At 44.0% G+C, this 15778-nt stretch overlaps 1 protein-coding gene across 4 annotated transcripts in view; it reads left to right on the top strand.

The window, feature by feature from the left end:
• Atg4a (Autophagy-related 4a) overlaps positions 1-15778 on the top strand; it is a 456226-nt gene that overhangs the window by 307481 nt on the left and 132967 nt on the right. For all 4 annotated transcript variants that reach the window (XM_025306187.1, XM_025306185.1, XM_025306186.1 and 1 more), the window contains one exon: positions 9067-9221. In XM_025306187.1, coding sequence (XP_025161972.1) covers positions 9067-9221 — 155 coding nt within the window. The remainder of the gene's footprint in view (positions 1-9066; positions 9222-15778) is intronic.

Raw genomic sequence — 15778 nt, 5'->3', positions numbered from 1 at the left:
AAAATATAATTTTTTGCGATTACAGCGCCATCTATCACGAATAAAAAAAAAGTTTCGGACAAAATTTACGTATTTTGTGGCGTAGAATCCGTATCTGCAATAAAAAATGGGGGTTTCCATTTAAGATTTCAAAGTTGCCCCCAACCCCCACCCCCAGGGGGTGAGGTGGGTGGTCGAGTTTGGTATCATTGGATGTCCCCCTTCGAGACTAACAACTTTCATTAACCACTTTTTGTATCCAATGCATAGTTCTCGAGATATTTCAATGTCTTCAGATAAATCGTGCACCCTGTATATTATAGATCTTTAATATTCGCAATGTATGTCGAAATAGTCTATACATAGGGTAATTATTTAAAACATGCATAAAAATAGCACTGAGAAATAGGAAGTTTTTGCATTGTATTCTATGTGTTGAAACGTAAGATATATTGAAGTTTTAGTGTTTTAGTATTTTATCATTTTGTACAAATGTACAAACAATTTTACATAGATACGTATCTATCTTTGTCGCACATATATTTAGAATATAATTCCATAATATTGCTCACATTGCTATCGCTATGTTTTTTCGGTGCATGTATTCTAAGACAAATTTGTATGTATTCAACATGCAAATAATATATTTGTAAAACTTGTTTTGTGTAACTTATATACAGAGTTGAGAAGTAACTCGTTACTTGTAACGAAGTTACAGTTATAGTTATTTTTTTGGTAACTGTAACTTAACTTCGTTTCGTTTTTCATCTATAACTGTAACTTAACTTAGTTACATTTGTTTGATAACTAGTAATTAATTTAATAGTTACTTTAATAGGTACTTTATATATTTCAAACTTAAATTTTTGGCAGACCAACACGACAATGCGACATGCGATGCTTGATATCCAAAAAGAACAGTTATTCTGGCTGCATTTAAAAAATTGTATAAAATAGCTCGAGTACATTGCTTCTGGAATATTTCTTTTTAACCAGAGCGCTCATGCAAATTATATCTGATGTATAGTATTATATACAATTGCTAGTTCCGATAGATCGCTTCTGGGATATTTTTCATTAACGAGAGCGTTCATGCAAATCGCATCTGATGTACAGTATCCAGACAGCACCGGACATCCAATGGGTGTATGTCCAATTTATGTTCGTATGTCCGATTTACGTCCGTGGACATAAATTGGACATAACAAGGATGTTCGATGTACGTCCATCGGACGTCCGCAGTTGTGACAAACGTACATCCTATGGACGTCTTTTGTAAAAAAAAATGGACATATAACGGACGTCCAGTGGACGTCCGTGTGCTATCTGGGTATTGTATACAATTGCCAGTCCCGATAGATCGCTTCTGGGATATTTTTTATTAACCATAGCGTTCACGCAAATCGCATCTAGTGTACGGTATTATATAAAATAGCCAATACCAAGTACATCGCTTCTGGGATATTTTTTATTAATACCAACAATAACTATATGATAAATAAAATTAGGTAAAAACTTTTTACCTAATTTTGCACTGATTATCCGCATTATTGGACACGTAACGCCGTAACAGTTCCGTCGGACGATTGTCTTCGTGCCGTCTACGCCGTGAAACCAGTCTTTACCAAAGAGCAGCAGTAGAGCAGTGGTAAGACGTTTGACTCAAGAGCCTTTGAGGTCCTGGGTTCGAGCCTCGCAGTGCCTAGGAGATTTTTCCAAAAGTAATATGCAAATTAACCAGCTGACCAAGAGCTAGAATTACAACAACGCCTAATATGAATAATAAAAATTTAATATTTAGATTACGCTAATTTTTATTCCGGTGATTCAAATTTCCGTCATTTTCAGCCTTAGGAGTAGGTATGGCCATTGTAAACATTCCCCCTCCACTCGACCCTCCGGCGCCGGTAGGCGTGGTCTAGTGGCGCCGGAGGGTCGAGTGGAGGGGGAATGTTTTGACTGGCCATACCTTTTTTTTTTATAACCCAGGTGAAACCCCTTATGGGTACCCACAGGCCCGGGAGGGAACCTGTGGGTTATGCTGAACTCACACCAGCTGAAACACCTGGGGGTACTTTCTTGGGGGGCGGCAATACGAGCCAACTCAATACTACATGTACTAACCGCCGCCTCCACCTAGCCCCGAAGGGCCGCCACCTTTGGCCCCCGTGCACCACAGGACTTATGGGGGGGCGATGGAGAGGGGAGCCGAGAAAAGCTCGACTCAACCGCTACTCTTTTAGTAGCCCCCTCCAACCCAGGAAGGGGGAGTATGTTTCGACGACGAAAGTCGTCTACTCACCTCCGTTCCTGGGTCAGGGAGCGCCGTCCTATCGGAGGGTGCACGGGCAATGACTGTTCATACCTACCCCCATACTACTATTGCGTGTCTTTCTATGTTCTATTCTTTATGTCCAAGACAACATAACTTCCAAGAGACATCTTGGAAATGCTCTAAAGATGTCCTCAGGACGTTGAACGTCCTCTGGACATCTTAGGCTTTCTTTAGGATATCTCTTCAAAGTCCGTGTTGTCTGGGATTTTTCTGTCTATCGCTTCTATCTAAGTTCTATTTTTGTAGTTCCTTTTACTTTTTTTCTATCCTTATTTCTATATTTCTGTCTATTCTGTCTTCTTATCTTTTCTCTATTTCTGTCTTCTTATCTTTTCTCTATTCTCTCCTATCCTTCATCCCAACTTTCGGAAATGCAAAACATTTTTTTTAATATTGTATTCCTTCTTATATTGCAACATATTTTTTATATTATAACATGTTTTATTTTTACATGTTATATTATAAGAAGATTATATGCATACAGGTTGCGTGAAGAGTTCACGGAGCGGCATCTATAAGTAAACGGTAGAATTAAAATTGTAGTCGGTTATATAGAATCACTCTTCACATGAATTTAGGTTAGGTTTCATTTCTATCTGTCAATTCTTTCTGTGTTTACAAGCCAATTAAAGTTGATGTGTCAGTATATTTGTTTGCAATGGAAAATTTGGAACAGCGTGGAGTGATTGAGTTCTTTGTTAAAAAAGGTTTAAAGGCTGTGACGTGGCAGCCGCGGATGCGCCAGTCACAAGATGACGAACCCTATACCGCGAGGCGGGGAGGAGGGGGAAGAGGTCCTAAGAGTTGCGCGAATTACAAAGGACCCTTCCCCGAAGTCGTGATTAGTTATTATTATTAGTGGTAAGAGCGCGCAGGTGTGACGGTCCCGCGTCCCCGAGCTTTGTGTCCCTCGACCTCCTGCGCCGACCATCAAGACCGGAGGAGCCAGAGAAGGAAGAAGAGGACATCACCCATCGCCAGAACAGCCACCTCAGGTGAATGCTCCCCATTATCTTTTTTTATTATCGACTCCCGTATCACCTCAAAAGATTCTCGTTGCCGTTTTCGTTGTCCACAGGCCAGTAGGAATATCGAGCGAAAATACCGTCGCTCCCGTGCTCGACGCGTGACCGAGTGCGAGAAAAACCTGGCCTAGGCGCACGCGAAGACAACGGAAGCGCGCGCGCACGCGAGAGAGAGAGAGAGAGAGAGAGAGAGAGAGAGAGAGAGCGAAAGTGAGACCGAGCATCCGTCCCGCGGATCGAAAACAAAGATCCGCGGAAGGATTCCCGTATTGGGAGAGAAAACGAGGAACGGGGAGAGAAGAGCCTCTAGACAAAACAAAGGAGAGACAAGGAAGAAAGGAGGAGAGCTGTTCTGTGAAAATAAAAGAGAGGATTACGGCTTTCGCACTCTCTTATATCGCCAGTCTGCTTCCGAGTATTGCGGATCGCTTATCGCATATCGTTGCGGAAAAAAGTTTTGTTTTGCCGTTAGCGAGAGAAAAAGTTTTTTATGTTCCACTCGCCTAAGGAGGTACCGTCGGTGGCTGTGTTGCACCAGAGCGAGCGGAGGAAGAAGGACGAAGGACCACGCCGCCGGGAGGTTCCCGACTGTGTAAGACCGTCCACCTGTTTTTCTTTTTCGGTGTCCCGTGCGTACCGTGTCTCGGCTACTATTTGTGAGCGCAGAGCAAGTCTCGAACTCGCGAGAGAACGCAGCGAGGTGTATCGTATCGAGGGGTCGGATCGTACCGATTCCCGTGACACAATAAAAGAGAGATAATCCGAACGCTCAGTGCCACTCTTTGTTTCCCGATAACTTCCCGGATTCCCGATTGAACCCTCCCGTCTACCGACTTTAATTTCCGAGGAGCTACCGGTCCCGTCGGATTCACGTGTCTCGGCCATTTGGTGGTTTTTCGTTGGTGTTGGTGATCGGTGCAGCCCGCTGCACCTGGCGCCCGACAACTTGGTGAGAGCACGCACGGCCGGGGCGCGTGGGCCGACGGCAATTTGACGACGGCGAAAAGAAATCACGTCGCAAGGCAATGGAAATTCATTCTGAGATGGTAAATGTGTTACGGGAATCTGCTCCTTCAAAAACAATGGTTTGTAAATGGACACTTGAGTTTCAACGTGGTCGTACAAGCATTGAAGATGATCCACGCAGTGGACGTCCAAAAAGCGCATCAACACCAGAAATCATTGAGCAAATACATGTTATTGTTTCTGAAGATCCAAGTGTGACTACGCGTGAAATTGTTCATACCATAGGCATTTCAGATGAACGCGTACGGCATATTTTGCATAAAGAATTACAAATGAAAAAGGTGTTTGGAAAAGTGGTGCCGCATACGTTAACAATTCAACAAAAGCTCGCTCGAAAGCAAATTTCTCAGCATCATTTGGATCGTTTTAAGAAGAATAAAACCGATTTTGTGCGTCGTTTTATAACTATGGATGAGACTTGGGTTTATCACCATGATCCTAAATTGAAACTGGAACGTTTACAGTGGACTGAAGCTGAATGTTCAGCTCCAAAGCAAGCAAAGCATGAGAGATCGGCAAAAAAGGTTTTGGCATCAGTTTCTTGCGATGTTAAAGGGATTTTGTTAATTGACTACCTGGAAAAAGGTAAAACAATTAACCCTGAATATTATTGTAACCTTCTGAATCAATTGGACGCAAAAATTCGTGAAAAAAGACCTGGTTTGCAGCACAAACTAATCATTTTTCACCATGACAACGCACCGGCTCACACCTCCGCCCTCGCCACGGTCAAATTGGTCGAATTGGGCTACGAACTGCTGCCCCATCCACCGTATTCTCCAGATTTGGCCCCGTGCGACTTCTTTTTGTTTCCAAACTTGAAAAAGTCACTCGCCGGGCAGAAATTTGAGTCGAATGAGGAGGTCATCGCCGCCACGGAGGCCTACTTTGCAGACCTCGAGAAAACGTATTTTTCAGACGGGTTAAAGAAGTTGGAGCATCGCTGGGTCAAGTGTATCGAGCTAAAAGGAGACTATGTTGAGAAATAAATCGCCACTTTTCCAAAATTTTCGTTTTTCTTTTGTAGGCTAAGTACTTATCGGACCACCCTCGTATATCGCTCGGCGAAGACAGAGGCAACAGACGTCGTTTGCTCTTGTTTAAAGCCCGACGCTGGCCGAAGCACCGAACGCTCACGGACACGGAGTCGCTCGTTGGGTGCGCTACCCCTCACGCGCTGTGCTATGCTACCGGATTGCTTTTCTGGTATCACTGGGTGCCAACGCTTCCTATAGTAGTCTACGGCTGTAGTATGCGATAACAACCACGGAAACACGTCTAAACGAGTCCCATGGCAGAAACGCGTTTGAACGAGTCTTGACGACGTATGTGCAGAGATAGCAGTTTTCTGCCTAGCGGCTCCGCAGCTCTGGTGTAAGGGAAACGTAACAAACGAAAGTCGCGTACTTGTACGCGACTTTCGTTTGTTACGTTTCCCTTACATCGTGAGCCGCGAAGTCGCTAGACAGAAAACTGCTACCTCTGCATGCGCGTCGAATCATTTCGAGCGCGAGACGTGCAATAACTTAAAGAGAGTGCAACGTTGCTTTATATTGCCTTTGCGCTCATTATTTTCTACGCTGTTCCACGCAACAATTCGGCAATCACACAAAAATTAAACAAAAGTATTTCATCTTACTTGCTAATTGCGAATGTACGTATTATTTATTTAATTTATGTATTATGTGTTTAATGTATTAATATTATATTATGCATTGTTCCAGTAATACTATTAGAGTGCAATTACTATTAGAGTTGTAAATACTATTAGAGTGCAAAGAAAATATGTTGTCCAGTAAGGAATCGATGTATGGTTATGAGGGAGGAAATACTAATAGAACTCTTTAGGACTATTTTATGAAAGGTGATAATGCCGAAAATGCCCAATGCTTGCTGTGTTCTGCCGTTTTGAAATTAAGTCAACGATCAGGAAAAGGTTTAGTGATACCTAAAAAGCAAACATTGTATAGATTTAAAATCGCAATCATCAACATCGAAATAGGATTCATGTAATATATGAAATAGCATCACAATCGCAAGTTGCCGACAATTGTGAAGACTTAATACCAAAGAAAAAGGCTAAAACAATTGACAACTTTTTAGTTAAGGAAAATTCCATGGAAAAAATGATATCTCGAATGATTGCTAAAGACGGTTTTACTTTTAATACTTTCTGTAAATCTATAGACTTAAGAAATTTATTTCTGAAGAGTGGCTTCAAAATTCCAACTTCTCTTAATACAATAATACAATAAGATCTAATACAATAAGATCTATAGTTATTACATTTGCAAATTTTATAAAAGCTAATATAATAAATAGATTTACAAATCTTCAAGAACAAAACCAAAAATTTTCAGTGACATTTGATGAATGGACATCTCTCAAAAATAAGAGATACTTAAATATAAATGTTATTATTATATCATTATAAAGAGAAACACTTCAATCTTGGTTTAATTCTGTCATGCCCGAGTGAGCCTGACGAACTATCCATAATTAATATACATTAATTATATGGGCGAAAGTGTCATGCGAAGCATTTCCGCCTGCGCCGCACGTGTTGCAAGCTAAGCATCACGCCACACAGCGGAAGTTCAAAAAAGGCAATAGGCAAAGAATGCACTGTCTGCATGGACGAAGGTCGCAAGTGGCGCGATGTTTCCGCTAAATTTGCAAGATTCCTTCGGCGACGAGTCTATAAATCGACTGCCGTCACCGAAGGAAGACAGAGCCAGACCACCGGCCGACCGAACCAGACGTATCTATCTCTAAGACTACATTTGTAACGCGCTAGCAGAGGGCCAAGTCAATAATAATATAATATACAATAATAAAATAAGACTCCTTTCTTAAAATAAAACTACGTTTTTAGTGAAACTTCCTCCGCCACATTGTCTCGTTAAACGATCCCGCAACAGTTCGAATCTATGGTTCATGTATGGCAGAGCATTGCGTCAATATAGTTGAAGAACATCTGAAGAGCTTCAATCTAGATATTAAAAATGATCTAAAATCTGAAGAGCTAAAATCTAGATATTATTTGTATAATAACTGATGGAGCGAGTATGATGAGAAAAGTTGGTGACCTTATGCCTTGTTATCAACAACTTTGTTATGTACATGGCATACAACTTGCCGTTATTGACGTTTTATATAAAAAAAAATGCGGAACAAGAAATATCAGAACAAATGCTATTCAATATGTTTGACGATGAGAACAACGACGACGAAGATGAAGAGAGTGGCTTGTCAGTAACTTCGAGTCTTTCATTTGTAGAAATAGTTTCAAATTATAAAGATTTGATTACAAAAGTGAGGAACGCTATGCGCATACATGCACACAGTACTGCTAACATTATCTACCTGTAAACGACGGAAACTTATTCAAGTACCTAATAGTTAGTAGTAATAATAGTAACAGTGTCGCTTCAGTCCTCTTCTGTTGTTAAATGTTGCTTTATCTGTAAACAGAACGTGCGTAAAGAAAGATGGGTCCGTCAGATATTGATTTCTAGCCCAGTTGCAAAATTGAAGTCTACGATTAAAGTCTTCAGCTTGGAGCTGCTGTGTTAAAGTAATGTGGTAGGGGTGGAATTTCTCAAATCTCAATATTCGCCTTATCGTGCTTTGTGGGATCCCATATAGTACATAATATTATAGCAATATCACAATAATATTACTTCTCCATTGCAATATTACAACGTAATATAGTAGAAATATTACTTCATTATTACAGTAATATCACAGTAATATTAAAATGTCCGCCGAAATGCATCATAGTAATAGTATGGTGACATATTATTGTGATAATATTGTGATAATATATCATAGTAATATTGTCACAGTGATATATAACAATAATATTATTGTAATACTATAAAATTATAGAATACTCTTACAGAAAATATGCTCAAATTTGAATGTATATTTGAGAATAAATTCGAACAATTGAGTGTCAATATTTGAATGTTCTTTTTTCATAAGAGTTAATTTTATGTTAGTTAATCTAATATTAGATTTAAAATGTTATCGTTGAAATGTTATGTTTATTAATTCATTTTTACCTCCTGTAAGCAATTCAGTTTTCTGTGATGTATTTACATCTTTTAATTCGGACTTTTCTGCCTTTATTGTAAAATTTTACAACTACTATATCTCGAAAACTAAATATTTTAGAAAAAAATGTTTTAGAAAAAAGTTGTATAGTTTCAAGAGGGACATAGAATAACTATATCATTTTGTTTATAGATGATTCCACTTTCGAAATATTCACTGATTATTACTTTTCTTAAATGGAAACCTCATTTTTTTATCATATCTTCTTTTTCTATCAATTAATATGACAACTTTTATTTAAAACATTTTTTTATTTGCCTAATATTTTTTTTAATACTTAAGAAAAACTTAGTAATTTTTTCAATATTTACAATACTTACAATATCTCGCTAACTATTTGTTGAAACAAAAAATAGTGTCAGATACTTTTACTCTATTTACTCTTTCTTGTCTGAAATGTTTCTTGATATCTTTCATATTTTTAGAGATTTCTGTGCTTATATGCAATCCGTGTACTACATATTTCATTTTAAAAAGATAGCTTTTTATAAATTTGATATTAATAAAACACGTATATTTTATTTCCTCTAACATGAAGTTTATAAAAATATTTTTAAATAAATATATAAATAACTTTTTTAGGAGACGAAGTTATTTATTTGGATCCTCATACTACACAAAGATCAGGCAACGTTGGGAACAAAACTAATGAAGAAGAAATTGAGATGGATGCTACATATCACTGCAAATTAGCTAACCGTACTCCTATTACAGGAATGGATCCTTCTGTGGCTCTTGTTAGTACAGTTTATAATGTTTATTATTACCTCATAGTAAATTAAAAATATAAGACATATTATATAATACACGTTATATAATAACAGTATTAACCTCACATATAACATACAGTATAATTTGGGTCTGTGAGAGGAAAAATTTGAACAGCCACATCTTTGTTGGCATTTAATATTTTTGGATACATGTTTCTTAAAGATATAGAAAAACTTCACTTCACACTAAAGTATAGTGCAGTAAAAAATCTGCAAAGGATCTGTATTATTTTGAAATCAATGGTTTATGAAGTGATTGTTTACGAAATGACGAAAATAAATTTTTTTATTTTATAGAATATTTTATAAAAGGAATTAAGGAGGAATTAAGTTATGTAATTAAGTATTTAATTAAATTATTTAAATAAAATCAACGGAGGTTTACTGAGAATAAATGAAACTTCTTGAGAAAGAAATCAATCGTAAAATATGAAATATTTATTAATACTTTGCAAAAAAATTTGTTACATATTTTCAAAATATTGATTCTTTCACCAAATGTGTCTTTATATTTTCGTTAATAATGACGTGATTAAAAATGAATATGTATGAGATTTCCTTAAATATATGTGAAAATTTCATCTTTTTGAAAATATTATTAGAAAATTGCGATGTTGTGAATGTAAGAGGTAAAATTTTAATAATATAGTAGAATTATTTCTGATACTTTTCATTACAATTTAAAAACAAATTAGAAGAGACATGTATCAATTGAATTATTATTAGAGAAAATACTTTTATATATTTCATGAAATATATTTATATAGGGTATATAAAAAGTCCCGGAACTCTTAAATATTTCAGAGGGGTTACATTTTAGAAAGAAATGTTAAATATGAGTGTTACAGGGTTACAGGGTTACAGGGTCAAGATAAGTCAGGGTGTTGGGGAAGGTCTGGGTTGCTGGAAAGGGAATATTGGCGCAGTTTCCCCAGCTCCCTCACTCCGGCCCACCTAGTAGACACCGCGGGGGGTTTTTAGCCGGTAAGAGTTCGGCATAACACTCCCTCCCCCCAAGGGGCTAGGAGTATCCATAAAGATTTCCTCCTCGTGATAAAAAAAAGGGTTTTAAATGGTCTAACTATTATTAGTCTTATCAGTTTGACCTTGAGTGGTGTTGCCAAAGTCAGGTCAAGGTCAACTTAATTTTTTTAAGTGGAAACCGATTTTTTATTATATCATTTTTTTCTATCAATTAATTTTAATAACTTGTTTGAAATATTTTTTTATTTTTTATTGCCTAATATTTTTTGAGATATTTAAGGAAAACTCGGTAATTTTTTATTCTTAGACCTTTTTATTCTATTTGGTCTCAAGAATATATTGTTACAATAATGCTTTACCTTTTGTTAACTTATCGACTTTTGGAAATTTCAAAATCATTAAATTAACAAAAGTCAAGGCGCTATTGATGCAATATATTCTTGAGACCAAATAGAGTAATCTAGTACTATTTATTTCTTCCGACAGATAGTTAGCGAGATATCGTAAGTTAAATATTGGAAAAGTTACCGAGTTTTTCTTAAATATCTCAAAAATATTAGGTAAATAAAATAATGTTTCAGACAAAAGTTGTTAAAATTAATTGGTAGAAAAAGATGATGTAATAAAAGTAGTATAACAAGGCGGACTTTAACCCAAATTGCAAAATATTTATGCAAAATCTACTGTTTATTAATTAAATATTTTTATTAATAAACCCCTTTCCCAGAATTTCTTGCTTCTATGGGTAAGATGGCAGCCGTGACGTCATACATATATCCAGAGAAAAATATGCCGGGATGTTGCTAGACTCGAATCTGGGCCCTCGTGGTTACTATCCAACGTTCCAACCTCTTAGACCACCGTTGCCTGTTGCTAGTAAACGTCTAGTAAAGGTTTTCAAAGTATGTATGAAGACGTCACGGATACGTCAAAAGAAAAGAATAAGTCGAGACCGAGCCAGACTCGAATCTGGACCCTTCATTTACTACGCAATGGTCTTACCATCTAGACTACCGTAGACTCTTGTTAGGGAGTGTGCAGTAAAGCTTCTCAACTATGTATTACAATAACTATGTATTACAATAACATTACAAAGTATGTATTACAATAACGGATAGAGTGGGAGGGACATAGTCCTCATCTGCAGTTTTTCAGCGACTGTTATCAAAACGTATATTGAACCATTATTGAACATCAATCGAACGTTTACTGTACCATATCGAACCACTATTAAACATCTCTTTTCTTCTTTTTTTATGACGGTGGGGAAATCCTCATGGATATCCGCGCCACTTGGGGGGATGGCGGGGGTTATGCCGGACTCTTACCGGCTAAAACCCCAACGGGATGTCTACCGTTCGGGCCGTTGTGTGCAGAGTCAAGGGAACTACGCCTGCATTCCCTCCCCAACACCCCGGCCTCAGCGCTCTCCGGGAGCTCCTCGCCTCGAGTATCGCACCTTATCCCACTCAGGGAGTCCAGGGCGCGGTCCCCCGACCGGTTTCCCGGCCGGGTTGGCCTTCTGGTTTTAACTTGGTGGGAGGGGACATCCATCCTCTCTCCTAGCCCCCTTGTTCATCAAGGAATGCGGTGGAGTGGGGTCCATTCCAAAACGGGCTTCCACTCCCCCTTTACCATTTCCTACCAACGCCCGGCGGGAAGCGGGTGGGTTTTACACCCCCCCGCGCGTTCGAAGGCGGGCCTGAGGCGGCCGAGGATGTCCCCGAGGGATCGAGGGCGGCTCTTCGGCCAGCGCCACCTCGGACCCGCTTCCTAATTCGGGGGAGCGCCGCCGGCGTCGCCGCTCTCTGCGGCGGTCGCCAGGACGGCGCTCCCATTCGGCGGCTTCCTTCTTGGATATTACGTCCCTACAGAAGGAGGCCGCCGCCCCCCATACCTCCTCGCTCCCGCACATGGCACGAACTATGTGCGGAAGCGAGAGGGCTTCCACGCCGCACCCTACCGCTCGGACGAGGACACGGCGCTGCTGGTCCCATGCTTGGCATGTTACCAGCATATGTTGCACCGTGTCCTCAGGCTCCGGGCAGTGGTGGTATCTGGTGGTGGACTCCTTTCCGGTGCAGGTACCGACCGAAACATCCATGTCCGGTCATCTGCACTAGATGGAAGGATAGTCCCCGTCCCCGCCTGTCTGCCACTTCGAGCAGATAGGGGCGGACGGCCTCGGCCATTCGGAGCTCGAATCCGCGGAGATCGCCCAATACGACCGACCATCGCTCTAGGACCCGGGCTCTGGCCTGGGACTTCAGGGCCGCCAGGCCCCTGGACCCTTAGTCCCTTCCCCTCCTTGCGGAGCTCACGCACCCTCCAGTAAAGGGTGTGCCTCTCCTGAGCGAGGAGCTCCACGGGGAGGGGGGCCAGGGTGCTCGCCGCCATGTACGACACGGTGCCGTACCCCCTGATCGCCCTCATCACCACCGACCGCATCACCTGGCGTATGAGACGCTTGCTGCGGTCGGTGGCCATAAATTAGGGCGCCCATATGGGCGTCCCATAGAGGGCGATCGAGAGCACGACATCAACGTACAGGCGGCGAGCCCTCCATCCTGGGCCTCCTGGATTCGCATTAGGCTGGCAAGAGACAAACCTGTTTTGCGGACTCGGGGGGCCAGCTGCCTGAAGTGCGGCCCAAAGTTCCAACGGCCATCCAACGTCAGGCCCAGATACTTGATAGTGAGCCCGACGTGGACGGGGACTCCATCTACCAGGACCCGGGACTCCGTTGGCACCCCACGGCTGCCATCATGAAAAAATACGGTCTCTGTTTTATGGGGAGCCACCTTAAGTCTCAAGTCCTTGATTGTGCCCACCATCGATGTAAGTGCCGCCTTCGTACAGAGGCGGGCTTCCCCTCAGCTCTTCCCCCAGCCACCACTAACGTGTCATCTGCATAACAGATGACGTGGCAGTCGGGAGGGAAATGAGAGCGAAGCACCCTGTCGAACGCGATGTCCCATAGCAGTCGAGAACCGACCCCTGCGGAACATCGCGTTCCATGGTGCGTCGGCCTTGGACCTCGCCTCTCCCCGTAAAGTAGGCGAGGTCCCTGCCTCCAAAGTAGGTCGAAAGGATGCGCCAGAGGTAGACGGGCACCTCGTGGTGCTCGAGGGCACGTCCAACCTCCGGCCAGGGCAGGGTGTTAAAGGTATTCGTTATATCTAACAATACTATCAATAATACCCCGCCCTCCCCCTCCACGACCGTGCGGGTCAGGTCCCGGACGTGCTGGATGGCGTCCAGCGTTGAACGTCCAGACCTGGACCCATATTGACAGTCGTGGAGGTTCGGCTCCTCCGAGGACAGGCGATAATGCGTTCAAGCATCTTACTCGCCTCGTCCAGCAGGCATATTGGCCTGTAGGCCGACGCACTCCCGAGTACTATGCCCTCCTTTGAGAAAAGGACCAGTTTGGCCCTTTTCCACTCAAGGGAGGATACTCCTTCCTTGCACCCGTTGCTTTCCGCGTGGCCGCGGACAAGTTCCTCTCGCTGAGGGCGAGAGTCTAGGTGCGGCCAGGAATACGGTCAGGATCAGGGGCTTTGCCCTTGGCTCCGAGTCTCTTCCTAGCCTTGGCGAACTCCTTTGGAGTGACCTCCAGGTCCTCGTTCCAATCCCCGTCCCGTAGCTCAGGGACGGGCATCCGGGAGGGGGGGGCCTCCACTCACGGGAAAAGAGTGTCAAGGAGCCCTTCGAGGACTTGATGGTCCGAAGCCTCCGTTGACGAGGACGCCCACGGACGAATCTTTCCGACTGTCCGCTTATAAGGGCGCCCCCAAGGATCTTCATCCAGGGAGTCTACTAATTGCTCCCAGACTCTTTTCTTAGCCTCGGCAATGGCGGCCTTGAGGGCTTCTCTCGCTAGGAAGTAGACGTTTGATAGACGTTTGACAGTGGTTTGGTATGGTTTTGCCCCTGTGGCATCCCCGTCTTATCGCCGAGCCCGGATATTCGCCCGTCTGGCCTGGGCGGAGGCCTGCCGGAGTTCGGCAATGGCCTCCGTCCACCAGTAAGCGGCCCGGCGCCAACGGGGACGCAGCGTCGCACGCCGACGCCACGATGTCTACTATCTCCCTAGCCCCCTTCTAAGGGCTAAGGTTTCACTCACCTGGCCTCTCATCGAGATGCCAGGTGGCCACAAGGACGGCCGCCTGGGACTTGTCCGCGTCTAGCCGACCAAGGGCTCATCTCTTGGAGAGGGGAAAGTTTCCCTTCCCACTATTAAACATCTCTTTTTTGTTCACGCAGGGGAAATCCTCATGGATACCCCTGACCCTTGGGGGGGTCGGGGGTTATGCCGGACTCTTACCGGCTAGAACCCCTACGGGATGTCTATCGTCCGGACCGTGATGGGGGGAGTCAGGTGAACAACTCCCGTATTTCCTCCCCGATACCACGGCCCTAGGGTTCAATAGGGAGCCCCACGCCTGATTACCGCGCCCCCTCCCACTCCAGGAGCTAGGGGGGCGCAGTCCCCGACCGGCTTTACCGGCCGGGTTGGCCTTCGATTCCTATTAAGAAGAGGGGGGACATCCACCTTCTCTCCTGATCCCCTTCACTATTCGAGGGGGGCCAGGGGAGTGGGGCCCGTCCCTAAATGGGCCACCACTCCCCCTTTCCTACCCTGTCCGTGGTACGGAGGCAGGTTAACCCCGTCTTCCCCCGCGTGGACGGAGACGAGCCGAGGGCCGAGGGGGCCCCCGATCAATTGGGAGCCTCTCCTCGGCCGGCACCACCTCGGGCTCACTGCCCATACCCGAGGAGCGCCGCTTTCCCCACCGCTTCCTGCGGCGGGTTCCAGAGCGGCGCTCCCACTCAGCGGCTTCCTTCTTAGACATCACGTCCTTGCAGAAGGAGGCCACCGCCCCCCAAGCCTCCTCGCTCCCGCACATGGCCTTGACCATGCACGGGAGCGAGAGCTCCACCTCCCAGCACCCCACCGCTCGTGCGAGGACACGGCGCTGTTGACTCCATGCTGGGCATGCTGTCAGCGTATGATGCGCTGTGTCCTCCAATCCCGGGCAGTGGTGGTATCGGTTGGTGGGCTCCTTCCTACCCCGGTGCAGGTACCGACCGAAGCACCCATGCCCGGTCAGCACCTGCACCAGATGGAAGGTGAGTCCCCACCCTGCCCACCACCTCAAGTAGGCAGTTATTGTGAAGCCCGACATCCGTAAAATGCCGCGCTGTGCTACCTCGGCTATGAAAGCTACACGCTATACTACTACCCACTCCCAAGCGATTTGTCCTCGTACCACTGAAGCGGGCAATGGAAAAATCTAGCAGCGCCTGTGTGGATCGTACTTCGCAGGATGAGCGGTTTAGTCGTGACACGCGCGCCGACTCCCGTTAGGGTGTCGTCCCGCGTGGTGCGTTCACGGAGAACCACGGGGAGGCCCGCTGATTTGTATTCCGAGCCCGGACACACGCTCTGACCCACCTCAGGTAGGCAGGGGCGAACAGCCTCGGCCGTTTGGATCCCGGACACCCGGGGATCGAACAATATGTCCGACCACTTCCCC

The sequence above is a fragment of the Harpegnathos saltator genome, unplaced genomic scaffold, assembly GCF_003227715.2.
Source record: "Harpegnathos saltator strain DR-91 unplaced genomic scaffold, Hsal_v8.6 scaffold765, whole genome shotgun sequence".
In the NCBI taxonomy this organism is placed as follows: Eukaryota; Metazoa; Arthropoda; class Insecta; order Hymenoptera; family Formicidae; genus Harpegnathos; species Harpegnathos saltator.
The sequence above is the reverse complement of the archived record's forward strand: the minus strand, read 5'-3'. Positions and strand labels throughout refer to the sequence as shown.